A 23,649-nucleotide genomic window follows, 5' to 3' on the forward strand; every position below is an offset into this window, starting at 1 on the left:
GACTTTTATGTTCCTTTTGATGGCATAGAAGGCCCTTCTTGCTTTGTCTCTCAGATCATTCACAGCTTTGTGGAAGTTACCTGTGACGCTGATGTTTAGTCCGAGGTATGTATAGTTTTTTTGTGTGCTCTAGGGCAATGGTGTCTACATGGAATTTGTATTTGTGGTCCTGGCAACTGGACCTTTTTTGGAACACCATTATTTTTGTCTTACTGAGATTTACTGTCAGGGTCCAGGTCTGACAGAATCTTTGCAGAAGATCTAGTGCTGCTTCAGGTCCTCCTTGGTTGGGGACAGAAGCACCAGATCATCAGCAAAGAGTAGACATTTGACTTCAGATTGTAGTAGGGTGGGGCCGGATGCTGCAGACTGTTGTAGTGCCCTCACCAATTCGTTGCTATATATGTTGAAAGGGGTGGGGCTTAAGCTGCATCCCTGTCTCACCCCACATTTTATTTGCCAAATTTAACCACACACTTGTTGTTTGAGTACATAGATTTTATAATGTTGTATGTTTCCCCCCAACACCTATTTTCATCAGTGCGTATAGCCGAACCTCATGCCAAATTGAGTCAAAAGCTTTTTTTGAAATCATCAAAGCATGAGAAGAGTTTACCTTTGTTTTTGTTGGTTTGTTTCTTTGTCAATTAGGTTGTGCAGGGTGAATACGTGGTCTGTCGTATGGTAATTTGGTAAAAAGCCAATTTGACATTTGCTCAGTACATTGTTTTCACTGAGAAAATGCAGAGGATTTTCCCAAGTTGGCTGTTGATGCAAATCCCACAGTAGTTACTGGGGCCAAATTTGTCTCCACTTTTGTGGATTGGGGTGACCAGTCCTTGGTTCCAAACTATTGGGGAAGATGCCAGAGCTAACAATGATGTTAAAGAGTTAAAGTATAGTCAATTGGAATTTGTGGTCTGTATATTTTATCATTTCATTGAGGATACCATCAACACCACAGACCTTTATGTTTGGAGGGTTTGTATTTTGTCCTGTAGTTTATTAAATGTAATTGGAGAATCCAGTGGGTTCTGGTAGTCTTTAGTAGTTGATTCTACGATTTGTATTTGATCATATATTTGTTTTTGCTGCATGTTCTTTGTTATAGGGCCAAAAAGATTGGAGAAGTGGTTTATCCATGCGTCTCAGTTTTGGATAGATAACTCGTTATTGTTGTTGTTTGATTAGTGTTTTCCAATTTTTCCAGAAGTGGTTAGAGTCTATGGATTCTTCAATTACATTGAGCTGATTTCTGACATGCTGTTCCTTCTTTTTACGAAGTTATTTCTGTATCATTTTAGTGATTCACCATACTGAAGGAGTAGGCTCAAGTTTTCTGGGTCTCTGTTTTTGGTAAGATTGGTTTGATGAAACCTAAGAAAGAAATTGAGAAACCTTAGGTATGATAGGGAATCTGAGAGGTCAAATATACTGTTTAGGTTTTCTACTGCCAAGTCAATACCTTCACTATTACAGCAAACTGTTTTGTCCAGGGATTGAATTTGTTGTTACCTAATTGTTTTTTGGTATGTTTCCACACTACTTTCCTTCCATCTATAGCATTTCTTAATATTATTCAGTTCCTTTGGCTTTGATGCCTCATGATTGCATATTGCTGTGTTCAAGTAGACTGTGATTTTGCTGTGATCTGATTGGGGTGTCAGTGGTCAGACTGTGAACGCTCTGAGAGACTCTGGGTTGAGGTCAGTGATAAAGTAGTCTACGGTATTACTACCAAGAGATGAGCTATAGGTGTACCTACCATACGAGTCCCCTCAAAGCCTACCATTGACTATGTACACACCCAGCGAGCGACAGAGCAGCAGGAGTTGTGACCCGTTTCTGTTGGTTATGTTGTCATAGTTGTGCCTACTCTCTCGCTCACTCTCTCTATCTCTCTACCTGGACTGCTGCTTCTCTCTCTCTCCGTCTCTCTCCCTGTGTTATTAATGCTGAAGTGTGGCGGGCATGTGCAGTCTAGCAGGTGTTTTCACGCTCTGTCGTCATCTGTCCTTCGTCCACCTCATCAACCCTTACACCCCCCTTCTTGACTGTGTAGTTTTTTAATTGACAGGACCCTGACTCCGCACATCCAACTGTCCAGTGGTGAGACACCACAGACAATCGCACACGTCCCTTTAGCTCCTCGTCTTCGATGCGATGCCCTTCATCCCCCCTACCAAGGTCAAAGCGGCAGCCTTTATGCACAGCGCACGCTCTAAGTGAGTGACAGAGGGGACAGGGGTTGTGATGGCGTGTATGCATGAGTGAGTGTGTTTCTGTGTGTCGATAACTGACTCAGTTGCTGTGTGTTTCTGTTTGTAAATATACACATGCCTGTGGGTGAGTGTGACTGAGTAAGTGTGGGCTGTGTGTGTTGACCTGGTTAACACTGTGTGCAGTGAGGGAGGGTAAAGGCAGGGTGATACAGGTTTTAGAATCAAGGTGACAATTGAGCTGTAAAAATGGGAATTGAGTGGGGAATAGGGAATAGCAGCCCTCTGGTGTGTAACCTTCTACGTGTTGTTTTCAGGTTTCAGCTTATGCATACATCATTTGCGTGTGTGTGTGTGTGTGTGTGTGTGTGTGTGTGTGTGTGTGTGTGTGTGTGTGTGTGTGTGTGTGTGTGTGTGTGTGTGTGTGTCTACTTATGTCTGTGTGCTCCAGCATGTGTCCCACCTGCCTTTGAGCTGAGCCCTGGTACTGAATTAAATGAACCTAAATAAAAACCTAGTAAACAATGCAGTGCACTAAGAAAGAACAACTGAGGACGCACAGTAATATAGCCTACTGTGCAGTGTGGCACGTGCACAAAGCATGGTATAGGATACAGTATATCCAAGGTTGTTTCATAGAAATAACCTTAAAGAGCGGCTTAACATACCGATTGTGCATCTGATTTTCTGCCGGTCATTAAGAAAAAAAATGAGATTGTCCCTCTTGAGTCACAGTAAAAACAACATAGCCACTACCACTTCCTCAAAATAGTCTGAATTATTATAGGATAAATAAGGATACAGGATATAGGCGCTGCGTAACGTGCAGGTCTGTCTCACTGCCTGGATGTTCTGCTCCCACGATTGGCTGGAGTGCAATCAACGCAGCTGTTTTTCCGTGCATGACAATTCTCCCTAGGCGTCCCGTGTTAGTGGGCGTGATTGTAAAAACAAACCGGACCCTCATGTACGTTCTGATGACCTCATTTACACAAATCTCACAAAACTCTGTTTTGGAATATACTGACTTTATGACCAAAGTGATTCCACTTACACTTTTGTGTTTCTGACTAACATCGATGCCACATAGGCAGTTTTCAACCAGAAACACTTTGCGTTCAGTTGGCCTTTAACAAACACCTACCGATGGTGACATTTCCTAGTCCTTGGTTATACAGTACATTGGACACAATGACTAATGTCTCCCCTCCCCCATGCAGTGAGAGGTAGCAATGCTGATGCAGCCAGTGTGTTCTTCCTTCCTGGGTTTCTTGGCCAGCCTAGATAGCACAGCAGCAAGCAGCAAGCAGCACGCTAATGTGATTATGGCTTTTAGCGGAGGATTTTCATGGGCATTCTCCATCCCTCTCCATCCTTCAAGGCGCCATTAGTTCTCACTGGGGGATGGCCTGTCCTCTGTCCTTGCTGGTGGCTGACACACTTAAAGCAAATGCGCACATACTGGGGACACACACACACTATACAGGCGCACACACGCACACTATACAGGCGCGCACACACAATAACTGTCTCGAAGGACCATGGAAATTGGTGGATCTTCAGACACACACACACACACACACTCATATTCAACTTAATACAACTACTCTGTTTAGACTTTGTATTCATTTCAATACTTTGGAAAAATACATCTCTTAATTTCCCATTGCCATTGACCGTCATTTCCATCCATAATTAGGTTCACCTTCTTTTTTAGCTATTTGTTTATGAGATCGTGACGCGAATCGGAATGCCTGCCCCTTTTCATTACGCTGTGCAATCAAGCCATGATTCCACCAAGAGCCCGTGTTGAAATGAAAAACGTGAGCAATTGGACATCAGATGCTGCACTGCTTACAACTGTCACGTTTCAGACCCCTCTCTGCCTGGAATTACACTTGCCAAGCTTAGCGCGTATTGTCTTAGCGCACCTCTTTGCATTAATCAGACAAACCTCCGGGTGCTTCTTAACTCCTGACCGCACAGCGTTTCTTCTCATAACTCGCTGTTTATTAAACCTTAGAGGCAAGGCGGTGGCGGCAGCAGCAGCACCGGCATAGAGATATTATGGACACGTTAGGGAGGAGAGATTGGTTGACGATCTAGGAAGGACTCAGACAGGGTTTTGTCTAGAAGGGATTTCGCTTTTGTCAAAATTGACTTTTCGTAGCAGGTTTAGGAGATCTTACGCAGCAGGTTAGGAGAATTAACGTTGCAGGTTAGGAGAATTAGGTTTAAGGTTAAGAAAAGGGTTAGGGTTAGCTAAAATGCAAAACCCCCCCAAAAACTTTTGAGGTCAAATGTAGACATGACCCTCAGACTTGATGCGCATGCTGACATTTGGCAGGGAGGGACAGAGCTGGTGTCATGCAGAGTATAGACCTGCCTCAGTATATCACTGCTAAGATAGCACTGTATGGCTGCTGTTATCTTCGTTTGCAGAGTCAGTTGATGCAAATTTCCAAAATATAATTCAAGGAGAGGAAGCTTCAGAAGTACTGTAGCCTCGTCATTTTGAAAATATGAGCATTTATGTCCGCTTGTTCTCATGTTGTCTTTTTGGTCTCATCTCCTTCGCTCCTTCTATGCTGTGTGCAACTTTATCATTTACACACACACACCAAGCCCCTCCCCCTGTCACTCACAACAACAAAGATGAGAGATCAGTTCTTCCTCTCTGACAAGCAGTTTCAGCTGAGACGGGTGCAGTTGCGTCCAGAAGACAGGCAGTCCCGCTCATAAAGGTATACATATATAGGTAGGAGCTACCCAAACCCCATTTTTGGTGAGTTTGGACATTTACAAGCGAATGTGAATGAGAGACATTGTGTAAATGAACAGTACTAGCTCTTGAGCAGACACCCTGTGTCTGTGAGGAGTCTGGAGTCGCTAGGGCAACCTGCCTGCCTGCTCTGTGAGAAGATGGGGGAGGAGCAGACTGGCCGAGAACCGAGAGGAGAAAAAAAAATGCAAGAACGTCTAAAAATAGCAGTGACAGCACAGATAACTCATCCAAAAGGGCTTTGACTTCTCGAACACAGCAGAAAGCCAACACGATATGATGCCACCTGTCACCTTATTAATTCAGCCACTTAGATAACTAGCAAGTTAAACTTAGGGATTGTGTTATTGCAGAATGCTTGGTTTTTCATACAGCAAAACAAATATGACACGCATCAGAAATATCTTGCTGCGTTTTGTAAACGCAGATCTCAAATGCTTCTTATTGGAGTTTCTGCTGGGCATCAGAACTGATTTTGTGCTTCAGTTGCCTTTCTCCACTTGGATGAGAATTCACGAACGGGCATTCTATCAGCAGTGTTCTGACTGACGTGTAGCTACTTTTCTCTGCTACTTTTATAGGTGTAGCTAGCCTACTTTTCTCCAGTAAAATGCAAGACTTGAACAAAAACATTAGGAAATCTACATTCTTTCTATGATATATACAGTATGACTGCCATGCATAGTTGTTGCCTACTTGTGTGGCTGCCAGCCAAATAGCGTTGCACTTCTGTTGTCATCTAATGAAAATGAGGCTATTTTCTGCTGAAGGTGTGGCACTAATGTATTTTCTGTGAAAGAAAATTGTAGTTGCAAGTCCCTGATCACTCTATTGAAGCAACAAACAAAAAAAAACACGGTTGACTTTCAGTATAAAACGCGACCCCTGTCAATACACAGCCGGACACACCTGCTTTATCTTCTAACGTATTGCACAAATTGACTGCAGGTATATAATTAAAAAGTAGTTACAAATATTCAAATACCGTCAATACCGGTATTGAAAAAACATCCTGTGGCTATTTCCAAATAAATACTGGAGTATGCGGAGTATGCGGTATATGGTATATACGGTATACCGCCCAAGTCTAATTCCTGCATCTGCAGGAACACCTCTTTATACTTCTATTGGTACATTGTTTTGCTAGGACTCTGGTACACAGCAGGCTGGATAGGTAGCTAGGACACCGGTAGACAGTGTCCTTCGCCTCCACCTGTCAGGCACTGCTTTCCCACAGTTCTGTTAACGACGGCGAGGGCAGGTCTTCGGCAATTGGGAGCGAAGGAGGCCGGGAGGTGGGGGGCGACACTGGTAGCTAGCTAGGACATCGGTAGACATCGGTAGACCACTCTTGACCCACATTTGAATCACATAGACAATCAGGAGAAATCCAAAATATCAAAAGTGTCACACAAGCATGAAGATGGCATGCTCGATTGCAGGAAACAACGGGATGCTCGAGGCGTTCCACATGCAGGAATGCCCCAAATTGCAGGCAGCAATCACACACTATTGTTTCAACTCTGTATTTGCATTTGAGGTTTGGTCTAACAGAATCGGTCGTATGGACACCGAAACACATTGAGTCATTATTTTACTGTAATAGAGGAGAAATTAACCTTTCTATTGATACCCTTTTTAGGTAGAGCAGGCACTACTAAAACAGGAGTATCAATGAACATTGATTCTGGAAAAGGAATGCTCAGGTTGTCTCGCGTGGCATTGTGGTACTATGTCCCACTAGTAACATTGTAGCCAAAGACTTACACTAGCTGTCTAGTCTGTGTTTTATAATTGTCCTAAAATCATCAAACACTATCATATAAGGAATTGGAAACTCGTTCCCATTCTGAACAAAGTGGATAAGCTAGCATGCTGTCCAAACAGTTGGAGACGGACAGAGAAGGGGGTGTTCATAACCATTCAACTGCTCCACCTTGTCATCTAGCAAATAGAGCCAAGTTGGCTAAACTTGGAAGTATAAAGATTAGCTGGCTACTCACTAGCACGTGGGCTTGTGCTTGAGAGATTGATTATGAGACCTGTGTTCATTTCCTATAAAGTTAGTCAGTATTAGTAAATGTGTATTAACCATGGTTCTGGTTAAATTTGTAACAAAACTGGCATTTTCATAGACACGCGATGCCCAACACGTATCAACCCCAGTTTTCCATTTAGTTTCTTTCCTGTGGTAGTGTGTGTTTGCGTGCGTTTGTGTGACTGTCTTGGTGTGTGTGCGTGTCTATTTGCAGGCAGGGTGAGCCTCACTGTACACATCCCTCCTGTTGCCATTTGTGTCTCTTCATTTCACGCTCTGACGTCCCTGCGTGAATCCTCCTCCTCCCCTGGCTCATTATCAACACTGTTCAATGCGACACACACACACATGGGGTGGGGTGGGGGGGGAAACAAATCATTATTTAAATAATACAGGGGGTCAGTGCGTACGCTACAACACCTTTGTTTGTATATTTATGACAAATAACTAAGTAAACCACCAAACACATCCAGCCTGACCTGGATCAATGAGGTACTCAGCACCGCGGCGACTGAGATGCCAACCAGGGGATTTGGGGATTGAGAATGCGAATGGACCGTCTGTTGTTGTTATAACGGCATCATGCTCACCCTCCTCCCTCTCTTCTCTCATCTTCCTTGGCAGGACCAAGTGTGTACGGAGCCGAATTCGGCCACCTGCCCGACAACATTACAGTGCTGGAAGGAGAGAGCATCATTCTGAGGTAACTCTTTGATCCTACACCTGCACCTACTAATTACATGTTGAAGTTGTTCGTTTTTTTCACCTGTCATCATGCCGACTTAATTGCCAATCCAATGTCATACAAACCCCATGAGGTATACCCCAACTAGGTTGAAAAATGTTCCTCAGCAAAACTGCCATCTTGTCAATATCCTGGACTTCGAGGCCTTCATAAAAGTCTACTGTCTATCAACATTTGAACTCTTTAACCCGCGGTCAGGTGTCATTCCAAATCTGGTCGCCATCGCTGTCATCTCATATTGCCTAGCCCCAGAACCATAGACCGCCACAGGTCTCCTGTAGTTGATATATGATGCCCTTTCATACTTACAGGCTCATCTATTCATTGCACGGGCGATTAAAGGTAATATCACTGGCATAGATGAGGCTTATTCACTGGAGACCGTGTGATCTACCTCACAGAGATTTTTTTGTTTTTTTACCCTGGCCACATCAATTAAACATAAGCGCTCAGGCTTATCCTCTCCTGGCCTGGTCCCCAGCTGAAGCTTCTAAGGACATCTAGTGGTGAAGGACAGTACTGTAGTCATAATGTCACAAAACATTTCTAGTTCAGAAACTGTGAAAATGACATTCCAAAGTCAAAATAATATTATATTCATACATACGTATAGATAGACTGAGTGTACAAAACATTAGGAACGTCTGCTCTTTCCATGACAGACTGACTAGGTGAATCCAGGTGAAAGCTATGACCCCTATCTGCTTCAATCAGTGTAGATGAAGGGGGAGAGACAGGTTAAAGAAGGATTTTAAAGCCTTGGGACAATTGAGACATGGTTTGTTTATGTGTGCCATTCAGAGGGTGAATGAGCAACACAAAATGTTGAAATGCCTTTGAACGAGGTATGGTAGTAGGTGCCAGGCTGACCGACGTGAGTGTGTCAAGAACTGCAACGCTGCTGGGTTTTTCATCCTAAAAACTTTCCTGTGTGTATCAAGAATGGTCCGCCACATTGTTTTACATCAAAAGTTAGGTAGCAGCAGTAACTACCACTATCAGCCCCTCTCTCCCCCTCTCCTAGCTCTTCATCTGCTTCTTCTAAAACACAACTATATTTTACCCAGGTGTATTGCCCTCGTAGTTTCAATGAAGAAACATACTGTTTTTTTTTATGAACCGCTACCTTGTGCTAGGTATGTATTAACAACCTTACATTACGAGACCTGGCTAGTGGTTTGTTTACGAATGCTAGTGCTGACTCTTTGTGGTGATAATATTGAATTGCATATACTAATTGCAACAGGATGATCAAAATGTCATTTGAAATGAATTCAAATTGAACCTTTAAAATATTCCTTTCCGCACTCACTCATGATAGTGACATTTGCGACCTGACCAAATTCATATAGAAATTTGAGTTATAGATCTGTCATCGTCTTTGAAAGCAAGTCTAAGAAGCGGTAGATCTGGTATATGTGCGCTATTTCTATGCTTGCTGTTCTTATGTTTAGTCGTTTTAGCATCTTTTGCTTTTGGTTTTGTACACTAACGTCAAAAAGCTGAAAACACAATATTTTTGTTTATTTAAAATATATTTCACAGCAGTTCAGATGGTACAATGATTCTCTATACTGCTTGTTTTGTCACATAAACTGAAATTAGGCGAACTACTAGAATCTTAGCAACCAGAAAACAAGCAATTTCTGCATATTGAAACTTTAAGGCCTACCTTCATTACAAGGGTAGGGCTTGCACTAATCCATCTCATGACGCATGTACAGTAGCTGTAAAAGTCCAATCTGGTATCCATCAACATGGTTAGCCTCGTTAATTGTCTAATGAAAAAGACGCTAACACTTCTTAAAGGGTCCCTATTGCAGTGTAATTACACTGTAACATGTGTTCTAAACAATTGTAATAATTCATAGTTACCCTGTAACTGGTGATAATTGCAGCCTGTAATTACAGAGGTGTAACAACGAATGCTTGCTACCATGCTTGTTTCTAATTTCAAAGTTTACAATAACATCCGACTCACCATATTTCAGCCTGCACAAACCACATGATAAGTGTTAGTGAATTGAAAACCGACCACCTCAGTGACCCAACTGCAATAAAGGGCTCTGGAATTTGATGCCCAGTCCCAATAGCAAAAAAACAACGGATTAAAAAAAGGTTCACATTTTAAAAAAAGAGCTTGCAGATCAAGCTAACTTTTGAGTCAGTGTTGTAGTACTCGAGACAGTCTTGAGACCACATTTTGAGTGTCTCGATCTTGTCTCATTGTCGGATGTCAGTCTGAGGGTCCAGAGCGCTCTGGAGAAGGTTTTCATCAAAGAACCCTCTGTATATTGCTCTGTTCATCTTTCCCTCGTTCTTGACTCACAGTCCCTGATGCTGAAAAACATCCCCACAGCATGATTCTGCCACCACCACCACCACCACCATGCTAGTGATGGTGCCAGGTTTCCTCCAGACGTGACACTATGCATTCAGGCTAAAGAGTTCAATCTTGGTTTCATCAGACCAGAGAATTGTGTTTCTCATGGTCTGAGAGTCCTTTAGGTGCCTTTTGGCAAACTCCAAGCGGGCTGTCATGTGCCTTTTAGTGAGGAGTGGTTTCCATCTGGCCACTCTACCATAAATACCTGATTGGTAGAGATGGTGCAGAGATGGCTGTCCTTCTGGAATGTTCTCCCATCTCCACGGTGCAACTCTGGAGCTCTGTCAAAGTGACAACCAGGTTCTTGGTCACCTCCCTGACCAAGGCCCTTCTCCCCTGATTGCTCAGTTTGGTCAGACGGCCAGCTCTAGGAAGAGTCTTGGTGGTTCGAAACTTTTTCCATTTAAGAATGATGGAGGCCACTGTGTTCTTGGGGACCTTGAATGCTGCAGAAATGTTTTGGTACCCTTCCCTAGATCTGTGCCTCGACACAATCCTGTCTCGGAGCTCTACGGGCAATTCCTTCAACCTCGTGGCTTGGGTTTTGCTCTAACATGCATTGTCGACAGTGGGATCCTTATACAGACAGGTGTGTGCCTTTCCAAATCATGTCCAATCAATGGAATTTACTACAGGTGGACTCCAATCAAGTTGTAGAAACATCTCATGGATGAGCAATGGAAACAAGATGCACCTGAGCTCAATTTCGAGTCTCATAGCAAAAGGTCTGAATACTTATGTAAATAAGTTATTTCTGTTTTTAATTTTGAATAAATGTGCAAAAATTAATAAACTGCTTTCACTTTGTCATTTTGGGGTATTGTGTGTAGATTGAGGAGGTTTATTATTATTTTTTATCCATTTGAGAATAAGGTTGTAACGTAACAAAATGTGAAAAAAGGGAACGGGCCTGAATGCTTTATCGACATGTTTGCACAGTGGCGAACCTATCGGACCTAGGCCTTCAGTGTGTGACTGAAGTAATGATGCTGAAAAGGCAGCAACGATGATGCACAAAGTAGCCTGCACAATCGCAAAGCATGTAAAGTATATTCACATGCGCTGTACATGTGAGGGCATTCCAACGCACACAGCTCTCAACTGGTTATGAAATGGAGCAGCTCACAGAAGAATGTCATCGGTAGTGGGTAGGGTAGGTAGGAAAGCCGGTTCAATTTATGATATCTACCAATAAATGCTAACTAAGGCAACAATGGGTATGCAAACCAGGTATTGAAAAAGTTTGGTCCGAAGTCTTGGTTAGTAGGCTATTTGTGTTCCACTCACATGGTACAGGTGTCTTTTTTTAAGCCCATAACCATGTGTGTGAGGTGTATACTTTTGTTTGAAAGTAGATTTGTTTAAGACTACCAAGAATCACTCTGTCTGACTTTAGCCCACTGCAGTAAAAGGTTAACTTCTTGTTGAAGTTTTTCTTGAAAAGGGAGAAGCTAACAAATTAGCAACAACATCCTACTCAATAACATTTGCTGCAGCCGCTGCAAACTAGCATACAACAAAGGATAGCTAGCTATCTGTGGGAAATCTACCATTCTCTTTTTTTTACCCCTTTTTTCTCCCCAACTTCGTGGTTTCCAATTGGTAGTAATTACAGTCTTGTCTCATCGCTGAAACTCCCGTATGTACTCGGGAGAGACGAAGGTCGAGAGCCATGCGTCCTCCGAAACACAACGCACATCCAACCCGGAAGCCAGCCAATGTGTCGGAGGAAACACCGTACACCTGGCGACCTGGACAGCGTGCACTGCGCCCGGCCCGCCGCAGGAGTCACTAGTGCGCAATGAGACAAGGATATCCCTGCCGGCCAACCCCTCCCTAACGACGCTGACACAATTGTGCGCCACCCCATGGGCCTCCCGGTCACAGCCGGCTGCGACAGAGCCTGGGCTCGAACCCAGAATCTCTGGTGGCACAGCCTTAGACCACTGCGCCACCCGGGAGGCCAAACTACCATTCTCTATTGCACAGTGACCTATTGGCCTTTGAGAAGGCAGAAATAGCCATATGTTTTTTTGTAAAATCGGTCCCACCCATTACAAGTCAAAATGTGATTGGTTGATTGCACTGTCACTCCGAAATGTTGCCCTAACACAGCTGACTTATCTAGCTAGATTTCCCCAGAGACCACAAAAGAAAAATCCTGATTGGATCTTTTATCTCTTCAGTGTTAACCCTTCCCAACAAAAACTGAAGAGATTAAATCCGAACATAATTAAAAAATAATAATATAATTCAAATCATAATTATTATTTTATAAGAAGGCCCTCATTGTTCCCCACTGTGTTTGGGTTAGTAATCATTTGTAGAGTGGCTCAATTTGCCCTCAGCCCGCTTTTTTTTTAACCATTCGAAATGTCTAAAGAATCCATATGTCCTTCTGAAATATGAACACAGAAATCCCCCCCCCCCGTTCTTGCAAGCTGACGTTAGCTAGAATAGATGGTTAACGTAATTAACCTATTGTGACCATTGACTCATTGACTGAAAATATTTCTGCTTTTGGAGATTTCTTTCTAATTCCCAGTGTGGTGTCACTCCGTGCATATGTACGCGATTCTATGGACATAATTAACAACCTCGAGACAATGCACAATATCACTGGGGAGACGCTTATGGCTTGCTTTGATGTTCAATCCCTGTGTACAAATATCCCCCACCAGGGAAGCCTGTCTTAGTCATCGACCCACTGGTACACTCACTAGCACTAACTGTATTGTTGAACTTGCTCAGATTGTTCTGACTAAGAAATGTTTCATATTTGAAAATGACATATTCATTGAACAGAAGGGAACTGCTATGGGTAGTAAAATGGCACCAAATTATGCTAATCTGTATGTGGGGTTGTTTGAGAGGAACGTGATTTTCAGCCATAACAATCCATTCTTGCACCATATCAGACTCTGGAAACAAATCAAATCAAATAGTATGTCACATGCTCCGAATACAACAGGTGTTGACTTTACAGTGAAATGCTTACTTACCAGCCCCTAACCAACAATGCAGTTTAAAAAATATGAATAAGAATAAGAAATAAAAAGAACAAGTAATTAAAGAGCAGCAGTAAAATAACAATAGCGAGACTATATACAGAGGGTACCGGTACAGAGTCAATGTGCGGGGGCACTGGTTAATCGAGGTAATTGAGATGTAGATAGAGTTATTAAAGTGACTATGCATAGATAATAACAGAGAGTAGCAGCAGTGTAAAATATGGGGTGGGGGGGGGGGGGGGGGGGGGGTGCAATGCAAATAGTCTGGGTAGCCATTTGATTAGATGTTCAGGAGTCATGTCTTGGGGTAGAAGCTGTTTAGAAGCCTCTTGGACCTAGACTTGGCGCTCTGGTCCCAGTGATGTACTGTACTCTGTACTGCCTTGCGGTCGGATGCCCGGGCAGTTGCCATACCAGGCAGTGATGCAACCAGTCAGGATGCTCTCAATGTTGCAGCTGGAGAACCTATTGAGGATCTGAGGACCCATGACAAATCTTTTCAGTCTCCTGAGGGTGAATAGGTTTTGTCGCGCTCTCTTCACAACTGTCTTGGTGTGCTTGGAGCATGTTAGTTTGTTGGTGAGGAACTTGGACGCTCTCAACCACAGCCCCTTTGATGAAAATGGGGGAATGCTTGGTAGAGGTTGTTATCCTGGCACCACACGGCTAGGTCTCTGACCTCCTCCCTATAGGCTGTCTCGTCGTTGTCGGTGATCAGGCCTACCACTGTTGTGTCACCTGCAAACTTAATGATGGTGTTGGAGTCGTGCCTGGCCGTGCAGTCATGAGTAAACAGAGAGTACAGGCGGGGACTGAGGGATCCCTGTGTTGAGGATCAGCGTGTCGGATTTGTTGTGACCTACCCTTACAACCTGGGGGCGGCCCATCAGGAAGTCTAGGATCCAGTTGCAGAGGGAGGTGTTTAGTCCCAGGGTCCTTAGTGCCCTCAAAGCTAATCAATAAGCTATGGTGTTGAACGCTGAGCTGTAGTCAATGAATTCTCACATAGGTGTTCCTTTTGTCCAGGTGGGAAAGGGCAGTGTGGAGTGCATCTGTAGATCTGTATGCAAATTGGAGTGGGTCTAAGGTTTCTGGGATAATGGTGTTGATGTCAGCCTTTCAAAGCACTTCATGGCTACATACGTGAGTGCTATGGGTCAGTAGTCATTTAGTCAGGATAGCTTAGTGTTATTGGACACAGGGACTATGGTGTTCTGCTTAAAACATGTTGGTATTACAGACTCGGACAGGGAGAGGTTGAAAATGCTTGTTGGTCAGCGCATGTTCGCAGTACACGTTCTGGTAATCCGTCTGGCCCTGCGGCCTTGTGAATGTTGACCTGTTTAAAGGTCTTACTTACATCGGCTGTGCAGAACATGATCACACAGTCTTCCGGAACAGCTGATGCTCTCATGCATGTTTCAGTGTTATTTACCTCGAAGCGAGCATAGAAATAGTTTAGCTCGTCTGGTAGGCTTGTGTCACTGGGCAGCTCTCAGCTGGGCTTACTTTGTAGTCTGTAATGGTTTACAAGCCCTGCCACATCCGACAAGCATCAGGAATCAGGAAGATAGTATTATGGTCAGATTTGCCAAATGGAGGGTGAGGGAGAGCTTGGTACGTGTCTCTGTGTGTTGAGTAAAGGTGGTCTAGAGGTTTTTTTCCCTCTGGTTGCATATTTAACATGCTGATAGAAATTTGGTAAAACAGATTTAAGTTTCCCTGCATTAAAGTCCCCAGTCACTAGGAGCACCGCCTCTGGATGAGCTTTTTCCTGTTTGCTTATGACGAAATACAGCTCATTGAATGCGGTCTTAGTGCCAGCATTGGTCTGTGGTGGTATGTAGACAGCTATTAAAAATACAGATGAAAACTCTCTAAGTAAATAGTGTGGTCTACAGTTTATCATGAGATACTCTACCTCCAGGCAAGCAAAACCTTGAGACTTCCTTAGATACCGTGCACCAGCTGTTGTTTACAAATAAACATAGTCCGCCACCCTCTTGTCTCACCAGACGCCGCTGTTCTATCCTGCCTAGCTAACATGCAATCCTTGGAAAATAAAATCGATGACCTACGAGGAAGATTAAACTGCCAACGGGACATTAATACAAACAGCCAGCCAGTATGTTGATAATGTCATCGTTCATCCACGACTTGGTGAAGCATAAGATATTACAGTTTTTAATGTCCCGTTGGTAGTTTAATCTTCGTCGTAGGTCGTCGATTTTATTTTCCAATGATTGCATGTTAGCTAGGAGAACGGATGGCAATGGGGGTTTATTCAATCGCCTAAGAATCCTCCGAATGCAGCCCGACCTCTGTCCTCTTTTTCTCCATCTTCTCTTCACGCAAATGACAGGGATTTGGGCCTTCAAACGCTTCATTGATGACGTATTCGTTCTATTACAGAGCACAGCAGGAGAACTTCATCAATTCCACTCCTTAATCAATACAAGCAGTAAACCTTTGAAATTCCACCTCACCTTTGATGTGAATGAAATACGTTTTCTTTACATTTTGATTAAGAGGGAGGGGGTGGTTTTAGCACGGATCTATACAAGAAGCCGACAGACAGGAATTCCCTGTTATGAGGAGACAGCTTCCACCCTACACCCCTAAAAAAAGAGCCTCCCCGTTAGCCAATACAGTTGCATACGCAGGATTTGTAGTACACAGAGTGACTATGACAAACAAGCCGACTGTCTGGATTAGCATTTCAGACAGCAGGGTTACCCAGAGGAATGGCTGCAAGACGCAAGGGAACGTTATAAAAATATGACCAAGGATGACAGCCTCACGCCCAAAACCTCCCCGCCCTCCTGACCAGCGTGTTAAATACTTCCTTCAATACTCCCCACTTGGTAAACAGTTTGACCACATCATTAAAAAGCCCTGGCACATATTGAGCACTGATCCACAACTGGGGAAAAAAGGTTAAAGAACCTCCGTGGGTAGTCTTCAGACGCTCCCCCAACATCAGTGGTGAGGTCTAATCGTCCTCCAGTGGCACGTGATACCTTTCTAGACAATGTGCCAGACGGTAACTTTAGATGTGGCGGATGTACCCAGTGTAACTTTACGAACAAATGCACAATGTTCAATCACCCTATTACGGGCAAGGCCATTAAGATACAAAAAATGTGATATACCTGATCACGTGTATTTGTGGTCTATGTTATGTATGTAGGAAAAACAAAACGAGCTCTGAAAACAAGGATAGCAGAACACAGGAGTCATATCAGGACCCTTGCCCAGAGAAACCCTGTGGCTGCACATTTCATGGAGGCTCGTCACAACATTAGCTCTTTGAGACACATTGGCATTGAATATGTTAAAACTTCTAGTTTTGAGGAGAATTGTATTAGAGAATTGTATTAGATTCACCATTTGTGTACCACGTCTCCTAGAGTTTACATAAATATGTCACTTTGATTTGTCTTGCCTTCCAGGTTACCCACTAGGTCATTTTGTAAATATATATTATTTTCTGGAACTACTACGTGTACCCATCTCATTGTTATTAAATGATTAGAGATACACAACTTGTTTTTGCACCCACCATGCGTCATGTCCGCAAATGGTCACATGAGGTGAAATGTGTATATTTTGGGACATGAGCACTCAGTTAGTTTGACCTGACCAAGATCCGTTTCGGATCGAAACGTTGTCAATAAATCAGTGAATTGGGAGATTTAACAGCGGGCGGGCCATCTTCTTCTAGAACTATACACATCATCCTGGAGCCGCCACCTCCCGCTACTAATTTTACTTTCCATGCAGGCAATTGTTTTACGATGCTTCTTTGGGAAATCTGTCAACTTTCATTTTCAAAAATAGATTTGTCCTCGGTTGTAATTTTGAGCAGGGGAAAACAACTACACTACGTTAGCTAGCTTATCTAGCTAGCCTTTTACAGCCGCGATGGAACAGCTGTTGTTTTCAAACGCATCGGAAGTTCTTTGGGGTTCCAGGGTTCACTTCTGCTCCTCCTCACAAATGTCTATGCTATCTTTGTTCATACATAAGCACATACAGACTCACCTCAATATATGTAGAGTATGTTCCGTAGTTTCCCTGGTGCCGTGTGGTCACCTAGGCAGAGAGCTCTGTAAATATTGTACTTATGTACGTTTTTGTTGTTGCATTTTTTTTTTTTGGGGGGGGGGGGGGGGGGGTTGACTGTTGTGGGGGTTGATCACTTACTGTACATCTTGTGGTCTTGAGTCTCAGAGTTGCAGAATTGGGATCAAAAGTCCTATTTTTGTCTTATAGTTAGCTAGCTAACTGGCTGTTTGGATTCAAATAATGCAGCCCCGGCTTTATAGCTTCATCTATCGGGAAGAATTCAAACAAGTACTGGATGCTGTGGCCAGAGATGGCAGAAGAGGCTCGGGGACTGTTCTTAACCACTGCCAAGATGTGGTGGCTTTTCGTGCACTTTTCAGCAGCCGTAGCATCACCCAGGCAATGGAGGACCAGTACTTACAGAAGAGCGGGTCCAATGGAGGAAAAGCAGATGCGGTGCACTGAAAAAGCGCTCCGGGCCTGTTTGTCAGACTGTCTTTGTTTCTCTCTGTCTGTTCTACTGATGCTCCCTCCCTCCTCTGAAGCTACACTGCCTTTCCAATCCAAACTGCCTCAACTCCCAGCCTTTTATCCCATGCCAAATAGAGACATTCAATATCCATCTCTACCATCTAAATTTAAATGTGTTGTTTCTTTGTTTTAATTTTTATGCGCTTTGAGATTATTTTCTGTAATGAAAAGCGCTATTCAAGTGAAATAAATGATTATTAATAAATGATCTGGGTCTTGTCTCATCCCCTGTTTTTTCCCCCCTCCATCTCAAAGGTGTAAAATCGACAAGGAGGTGACCCACAAGGCGTGGTTGAACCGCTCAAACATCCTGTTTGCGGGGACAGACAAGTGGTCGCTGGACAGACGGGTGTCGCTGGTCAACAGTAACACTAGTGACTTCTCCATCCAGATAGAGAGAGTGGAGGTGGCTGACGAGGGGCTGTACACCTGCAGCTTCCAGGCCAGCAACAAGCCCCGCATAGCCCACGTCTTCCTCATCGTCCAAGGTGAGTCCCTGGTGGGGGGGAAAGATGGGATAGAATAAAACAAGCCCAAATCATCCCAAAGTGTCTGACATTGGTTGCGTATATCAATGAATTTGTCAAAGGATATTTAAAACATGCTCATTTGGGGGATATGGACTTGGTTTCTGGACAAGAACAGCATAACGAGTTAGGATTTGATGACAGCAGCCAGGGGAAAATGGCTTTATCTTTCTCTTTGTCCATTGACTGTTTACAGGGTAAGTATGCAAATATTTAGATGTATTAGCCCTTTAATTGCTATATTTGAATGTGTTTACAGTACTTATTGTACTTGGTTCTGTAATGGGCACGTACCACTTTATTTACGGGATTATTTATTCACCTCCAGGTTTTAGTCCAGCAATTGTAAACACAGCTTTACTTTTACTTTACAAAAAAAAATGTAAAGTGACCCAAGGCCTTTGTTAGTGTTGTGCAGTGGATGGAGCCTTGGACTGAGCAAAGAAGGCAGCCAACCGAGTCCTTAGAAACTGTGCCTCGAGCCAATACATTAGCACTGATGCAAGTTTACCTCAGAACTGAGAAGGGTGGGTAGATCCTGGGGTAAGTGGGTAAGACGATATGGGCGGCTATACAGTAGGCTGTCCAACTGCCTGACTGAATAATTGACAGTGCAGGACCAGATCTGGGCCTATCGTCAAGGCAACGGTGGAGTGAGTGAGAGTTTGACTGATCCTGAGTGACGTGATTTATTGGCGCCCGGCTGCTCGGCTGATGGATTGCAGACCTTTTCTCCCTGCATGTGTCAATTGTTATGTATATTGTACCTTGTGTACTAGCATATCACAGTAATACAAGACCGGCGGAATAAAAATGAAAAATATTAGGGTATATATCAACAGCCAACACACACACACACATACACACCATGCTGCTGCAGAGATGGAGAGGGAGAGAGCAAGCTGGGCACGTTTCAGCAGTCTAGTGACTGTGTGCGTGCGTGTGTGTGTGTGTGTGTGTGCGTGTGCGTGTGCGTGCGTGCGTGGGTGCGTGCGTGCGAATACAGTACTTGCATGCGTGTGTGTCTGTATATAGGCAGGGTGCAGGCAGGATTACCCAGAAGGCTAAGCCAGCCACTCTCCAACAGACTGTTCACACAGTGCAGGCGCCAAGGAGAAGCATTTATCCGCAGGGCAAATGGGCACACAGATGACCATGTTTCCCTAGTTTCCAAGTCGCCTCCAATTTCAGTCTTAACCGCGATATCACACAATATAATTACACCCCAGAGTCACTGCATCAAACAGTGATGGCCACGGTGGGGTAGCGATGGCTCCAATCTTTGCTTTATCGCAAGAGTATTTTCGCCTGGCCAGAGTTAAAAATGGGATCCTGTAGTTAGATGCTTTGCAGAAAAACAGCCTCATGGCCAAGCTCATTAAAAGCAACGATAATGGGCCATTTAAATTCAAGGGCCATCTAGTTATCTATCTAACTATATGCATAGTGCCTGCTCTGGAATGGCAATTTAGAGCAAAACAGCATTTGATGGTGGTCATGCTGTGAAAAGGACAAAACAAAGCAACTACCAAAGAGAGAAACTTCTAGACCTTGAGTGAAGATTTCCATCCCTATATTCAACACCAAAGTGAAGAACATTCTATAGCTTTGTCTTGTTATAATAGTAGTCAGAGAATCCGTGTTTGTCATTAGTAGTATTTTTATTTTGGTGACCCCTTGCTTTTATGCTTGTCATTTCAGTTTTATACCTTGTTCATACCTTGCAAACAGTGAGGGGAGGGCAGCTTAGGTCTAGTTCCTCTTTTTTGTCAAGTCATGACTGTCAACAAAACCCAACTCTTTCGTCTTGCAGTGCCAGCCAGAATCGTCAACATCTCCCAAGACGTGTCAGTGAACGAGGGGGGCAACGTATACCTCTTCTGTCTGGCGGTGGGACGACCTGAACCCACTGTCACCTGGAAGGAGAACAAATGTAAGACGCCTGTCTCTGTCTCCTGTCGTAGTATCCAGTCCTCACTTCTCCTCTCCCAGTTGTCTGTCCCTTTACCAGTCCCTGTCTCCTGTCGTAGTACCCAGTCCTCATGTCCCCTCTCCCAGTTGTCTGTCCCTTTACCTGTCTCTGTCTCCTGTCATAGTATCCAGTCCTCATGTCTCCTCTCCCAGTTGTCTGTCCCTTTACCTGTCTCTGTCTCCTGTCATAGTATCCAGTCCTCATGTCTCCTCTCCCAGTTGTCTGTCCCTTTACCAGTCCCTGTCTCCTGTCGTAGTACCCAGTCCTCATGTCTCCTCTCCCAGTTGTCTGTCCCTTTACCAGTCCCTGTCTCCTGTCGTAGTACCCAGTCCTCATGTCTCCTCTCCCAGTTGTACTAACTAGTCCCTGTTCCCAGTCCCTTGTTTCTGTCCCCTGCCTGTCCCCTGTTTCTGTCCTTGTTTTCTGTCATCGTCCCCTACCCTCTGTCCCAGTCCCTTTAAGTGTCCCATGTTCACTGTCTCCTGTCTCTGTCACCTGCCCGTGTTACCATTTCCATCACACCCAAGCTGTGGCTGCTAGTTCCCTCTCATACACACCACACACCCACCATCACACACACACACACACCCACACATCACATCACACATAATTATCCACAAATAATGCATGCCAGCCACAATCATCAGCATCTGTCACCATCCTCACTGTCACCGCCTTCACCATGTCAACAATGTTAATAATGATGTTTGTCATTAGAACACTATTTATACATTGGTTTCGAGGGTGGTCGTGATAAAACGTCTAACAAGCTAAGTCATATCCATTTAGATTTGTTCGTGAAATGATTCCTATCCTATTACCATGTCCGCCACCGTCAATGGTAAGCTTTTAAATGATTTATTTCATGCTGATGCATGTCATAGAATGTGTTGAGCATGTTGAGGTTACCCTGCTAGGCGTTAGATAGGTTTAGCACAGTGTTACACTGTGTTACAGTGACCTGCTGGGGGTGCAACAGCTTGGAAGTAGCTGGGAGTCCTGCTCCATCTCCTCTCTATGGCCTGATAACACACACGCACACACACACACACACGCACCACACACACACACACACGCACACACACACGCACACACACGCCCTTAAAGAACATTACAGCCACTTGCTGTGCTTGTCTGCAGACGTACAGCAGTTATTCCTTGTCATCACTATACTCCCCCTCCCTCGTTCCCTCACACACACCCCTTCAGTTTGCAGTGTGAGATATGGCGGCATTGTTATTCTGTGGGAGTCACTGCAGCGAAGCCATGGGCTGCTGGGGGAGTGGTGATGGGGAGGAAAGAGGGAGGGGAAAGAGAAGCCTAGAGAAACAGTGAGAAGCTGCGAACCATCTGTCCCTCTATTCAGACACTGCAGTGGGTGGGAGACAAAGTGGTAGTGGGGTGTCCCGCCTGCGTGGAGGGAGTCGGGACACACACCTTCAAGACAATGCATCTGTCACTCTATTCAGACACTGCATCGGTGGATAGATTACAGTGGGACCCCTACATAGGTATAGACACACACAACTTTAAGACAATCCTCTGCACCTGGCATGGTGGCACCGTGGGGGCGTCTTTCCCCTGGTCGCCAGGGCCCTTATTCATTAGAGCTGGCAACAGAAATAGTTTTAAAACATTTTGCAATGGAAAACAACAGGTAGTCCCTCCCTGTGTCAGTCCATTTTCTTCCAATGGATGCCTAATGAATACAACCCAGACGTGTAAACACTGCTCCTAGTACTGCTCCTGCCCACTTTATCTCTCACTGATACCATCTCAATCCCCCATTCACACTCTTTCACAGACATCACCTGAACCCCCATTAAATCTGAGACATCAAGCTCTTATCATTGGACATCTCATCCATTAGATAAGATGCGCGCACACACACACACATACATTAACACAGACAAATGCCCTCACTCACACACTCCTCACTTAATCGCCAAACAGCACGCCACATCGATGCTCTCTGGCCCACCCACTCCATCGCATCAGACCCCATTCACTATGGTCTCAGTCAAACAAACAATGCCTGCCAGATGCTCGACTACTGCTGATAGAGCTAGAAAGAACCAGACCACCTTTGCGACAGAAACACTCCACTGCAATATAACTCATATAACTGAGTCTGACTGCTCAGTGCTCATAAAGTGTCAACGTCCTATAGGGAAATGGACTACAGTTTCACTTTGACCTATTTCCTTTCAATCATCTGTCTGGCTTCCTCTTTTCCCCGCAGGTCTATTCTAAGTGTTTGGTTGGTGGTGGGAGTCCAGGCCTGCGTCTGAAATGGCACCCCCACACATCTCCGTCGATGTTGGCTGAGCACCCACCTCTGCCCCCGGGGAAGAAGGGAAAGAAGCCAGAGATCCAAATCCCTGAGACACAACCAGGGCTGCAGAAGACATATTTAAAGAGACTGGCCTAATATATTATAGCTTCTAGAAAGGAGAGAGAGAGCGAGAGAGAGAGAGAGAGAGAGAGAGAGAGGGGGGGGGAAAGATAGAGAATGCAGAAGAGAGAGAGAGAGAGAAAGGAAATGAGAAAAGCGAAAGAGAGAGAAGGCGAGAAAGAGGAAGACAAAAATGAACAGAGAAAGAGAGAAACGGAGAAACAAAAAAAGACAAAGAGAACGAGTGGTCGAAATTGAAATAAAGAGAAAGGGACGTCCATTATTGACAGCAACCCTGGAGCAATGCCTTGCTCAAGAGTAGGGGATTAAACATGCAACCTTTCAGTTGCTGTATGGTGGCAGGTAGCCTCGCGGTTAGATCATTGGTCCAGTAACTAAAAGAGTGCTTGTTAGAGTCCCCAGCCAACTAGGTGAAACAATCTGTCAATCTGCCCTTGAGCAAGGCACTTAACCCTAATTGCTCCAGGGTCACTGTCAATAGTGGCTAATCCCTGGCCATGACTCTGACTCTTAGTGGGAGTGGGATGAGCAGAGAACACATTTCCATTTCATACTTCATACACACATACAAATGTGTGAAACAGGAGAAATATAAGCACCCCATATATTTTATATAGTGCACTACTTTTAATCAGAGGCTTAGGGGAGTCCTCTGGGTCCTGGACAAAGTGATGCATTAAATAAGGAATATGGAACTGTTTAGGGGGCCTTTTGCCTTTTGGTAATCCGTCATTGTAACTAAGAATTTGTTCTTATCTGACTTGCCTAGTTAAATAAAGATCAAATAAAAAAATGTAAAACGTTGATTTAGCCCTAGGTCTTCCTCCAGTAGTGTCTGTGTAAGCATCTGATGGAGCTGTACTATTTTACAGGCCATTGTGAGAGCTATGAAAATTCACTGAAAATTAACTGAAAATTCACTGACTGATTCCCTGATATGATCTCGCTGTGGAG

The 23,649-nt window shown here is 44.2% G+C and overlaps 1 protein-coding gene across 1 annotated transcript in view; it reads left to right on the forward strand.

The window, feature by feature from the left end:
- The window catches only part of LOC110516825 (IgLON family member 5), a 159,680-nt gene that overhangs the window by 117,480 nt on the left and 18,551 nt on the right, over positions 1 to 23,649 (forward strand). The window contains exons 2-4 of the mRNA XM_021595161.2: positions 7,664 to 7,742; positions 18,036 to 18,268; positions 20,121 to 20,240. Coding sequence (XP_021450836.2) covers positions 7,664 to 7,742; positions 18,036 to 18,268; positions 20,121 to 20,240 — 432 coding nt within the window. The remainder of the gene's footprint in view (positions 1 to 7,663; positions 7,743 to 18,035; positions 18,269 to 20,120; positions 20,241 to 23,649) is intronic.

The sequence above is a fragment of the Oncorhynchus mykiss genome, chromosome 3 (genome assembly GCF_013265735.2).
Source record: "Oncorhynchus mykiss isolate Arlee chromosome 3, USDA_OmykA_1.1, whole genome shotgun sequence".
NCBI classification, from domain to species: Eukaryota; Metazoa; Chordata; class Actinopteri; order Salmoniformes; family Salmonidae; genus Oncorhynchus; species Oncorhynchus mykiss.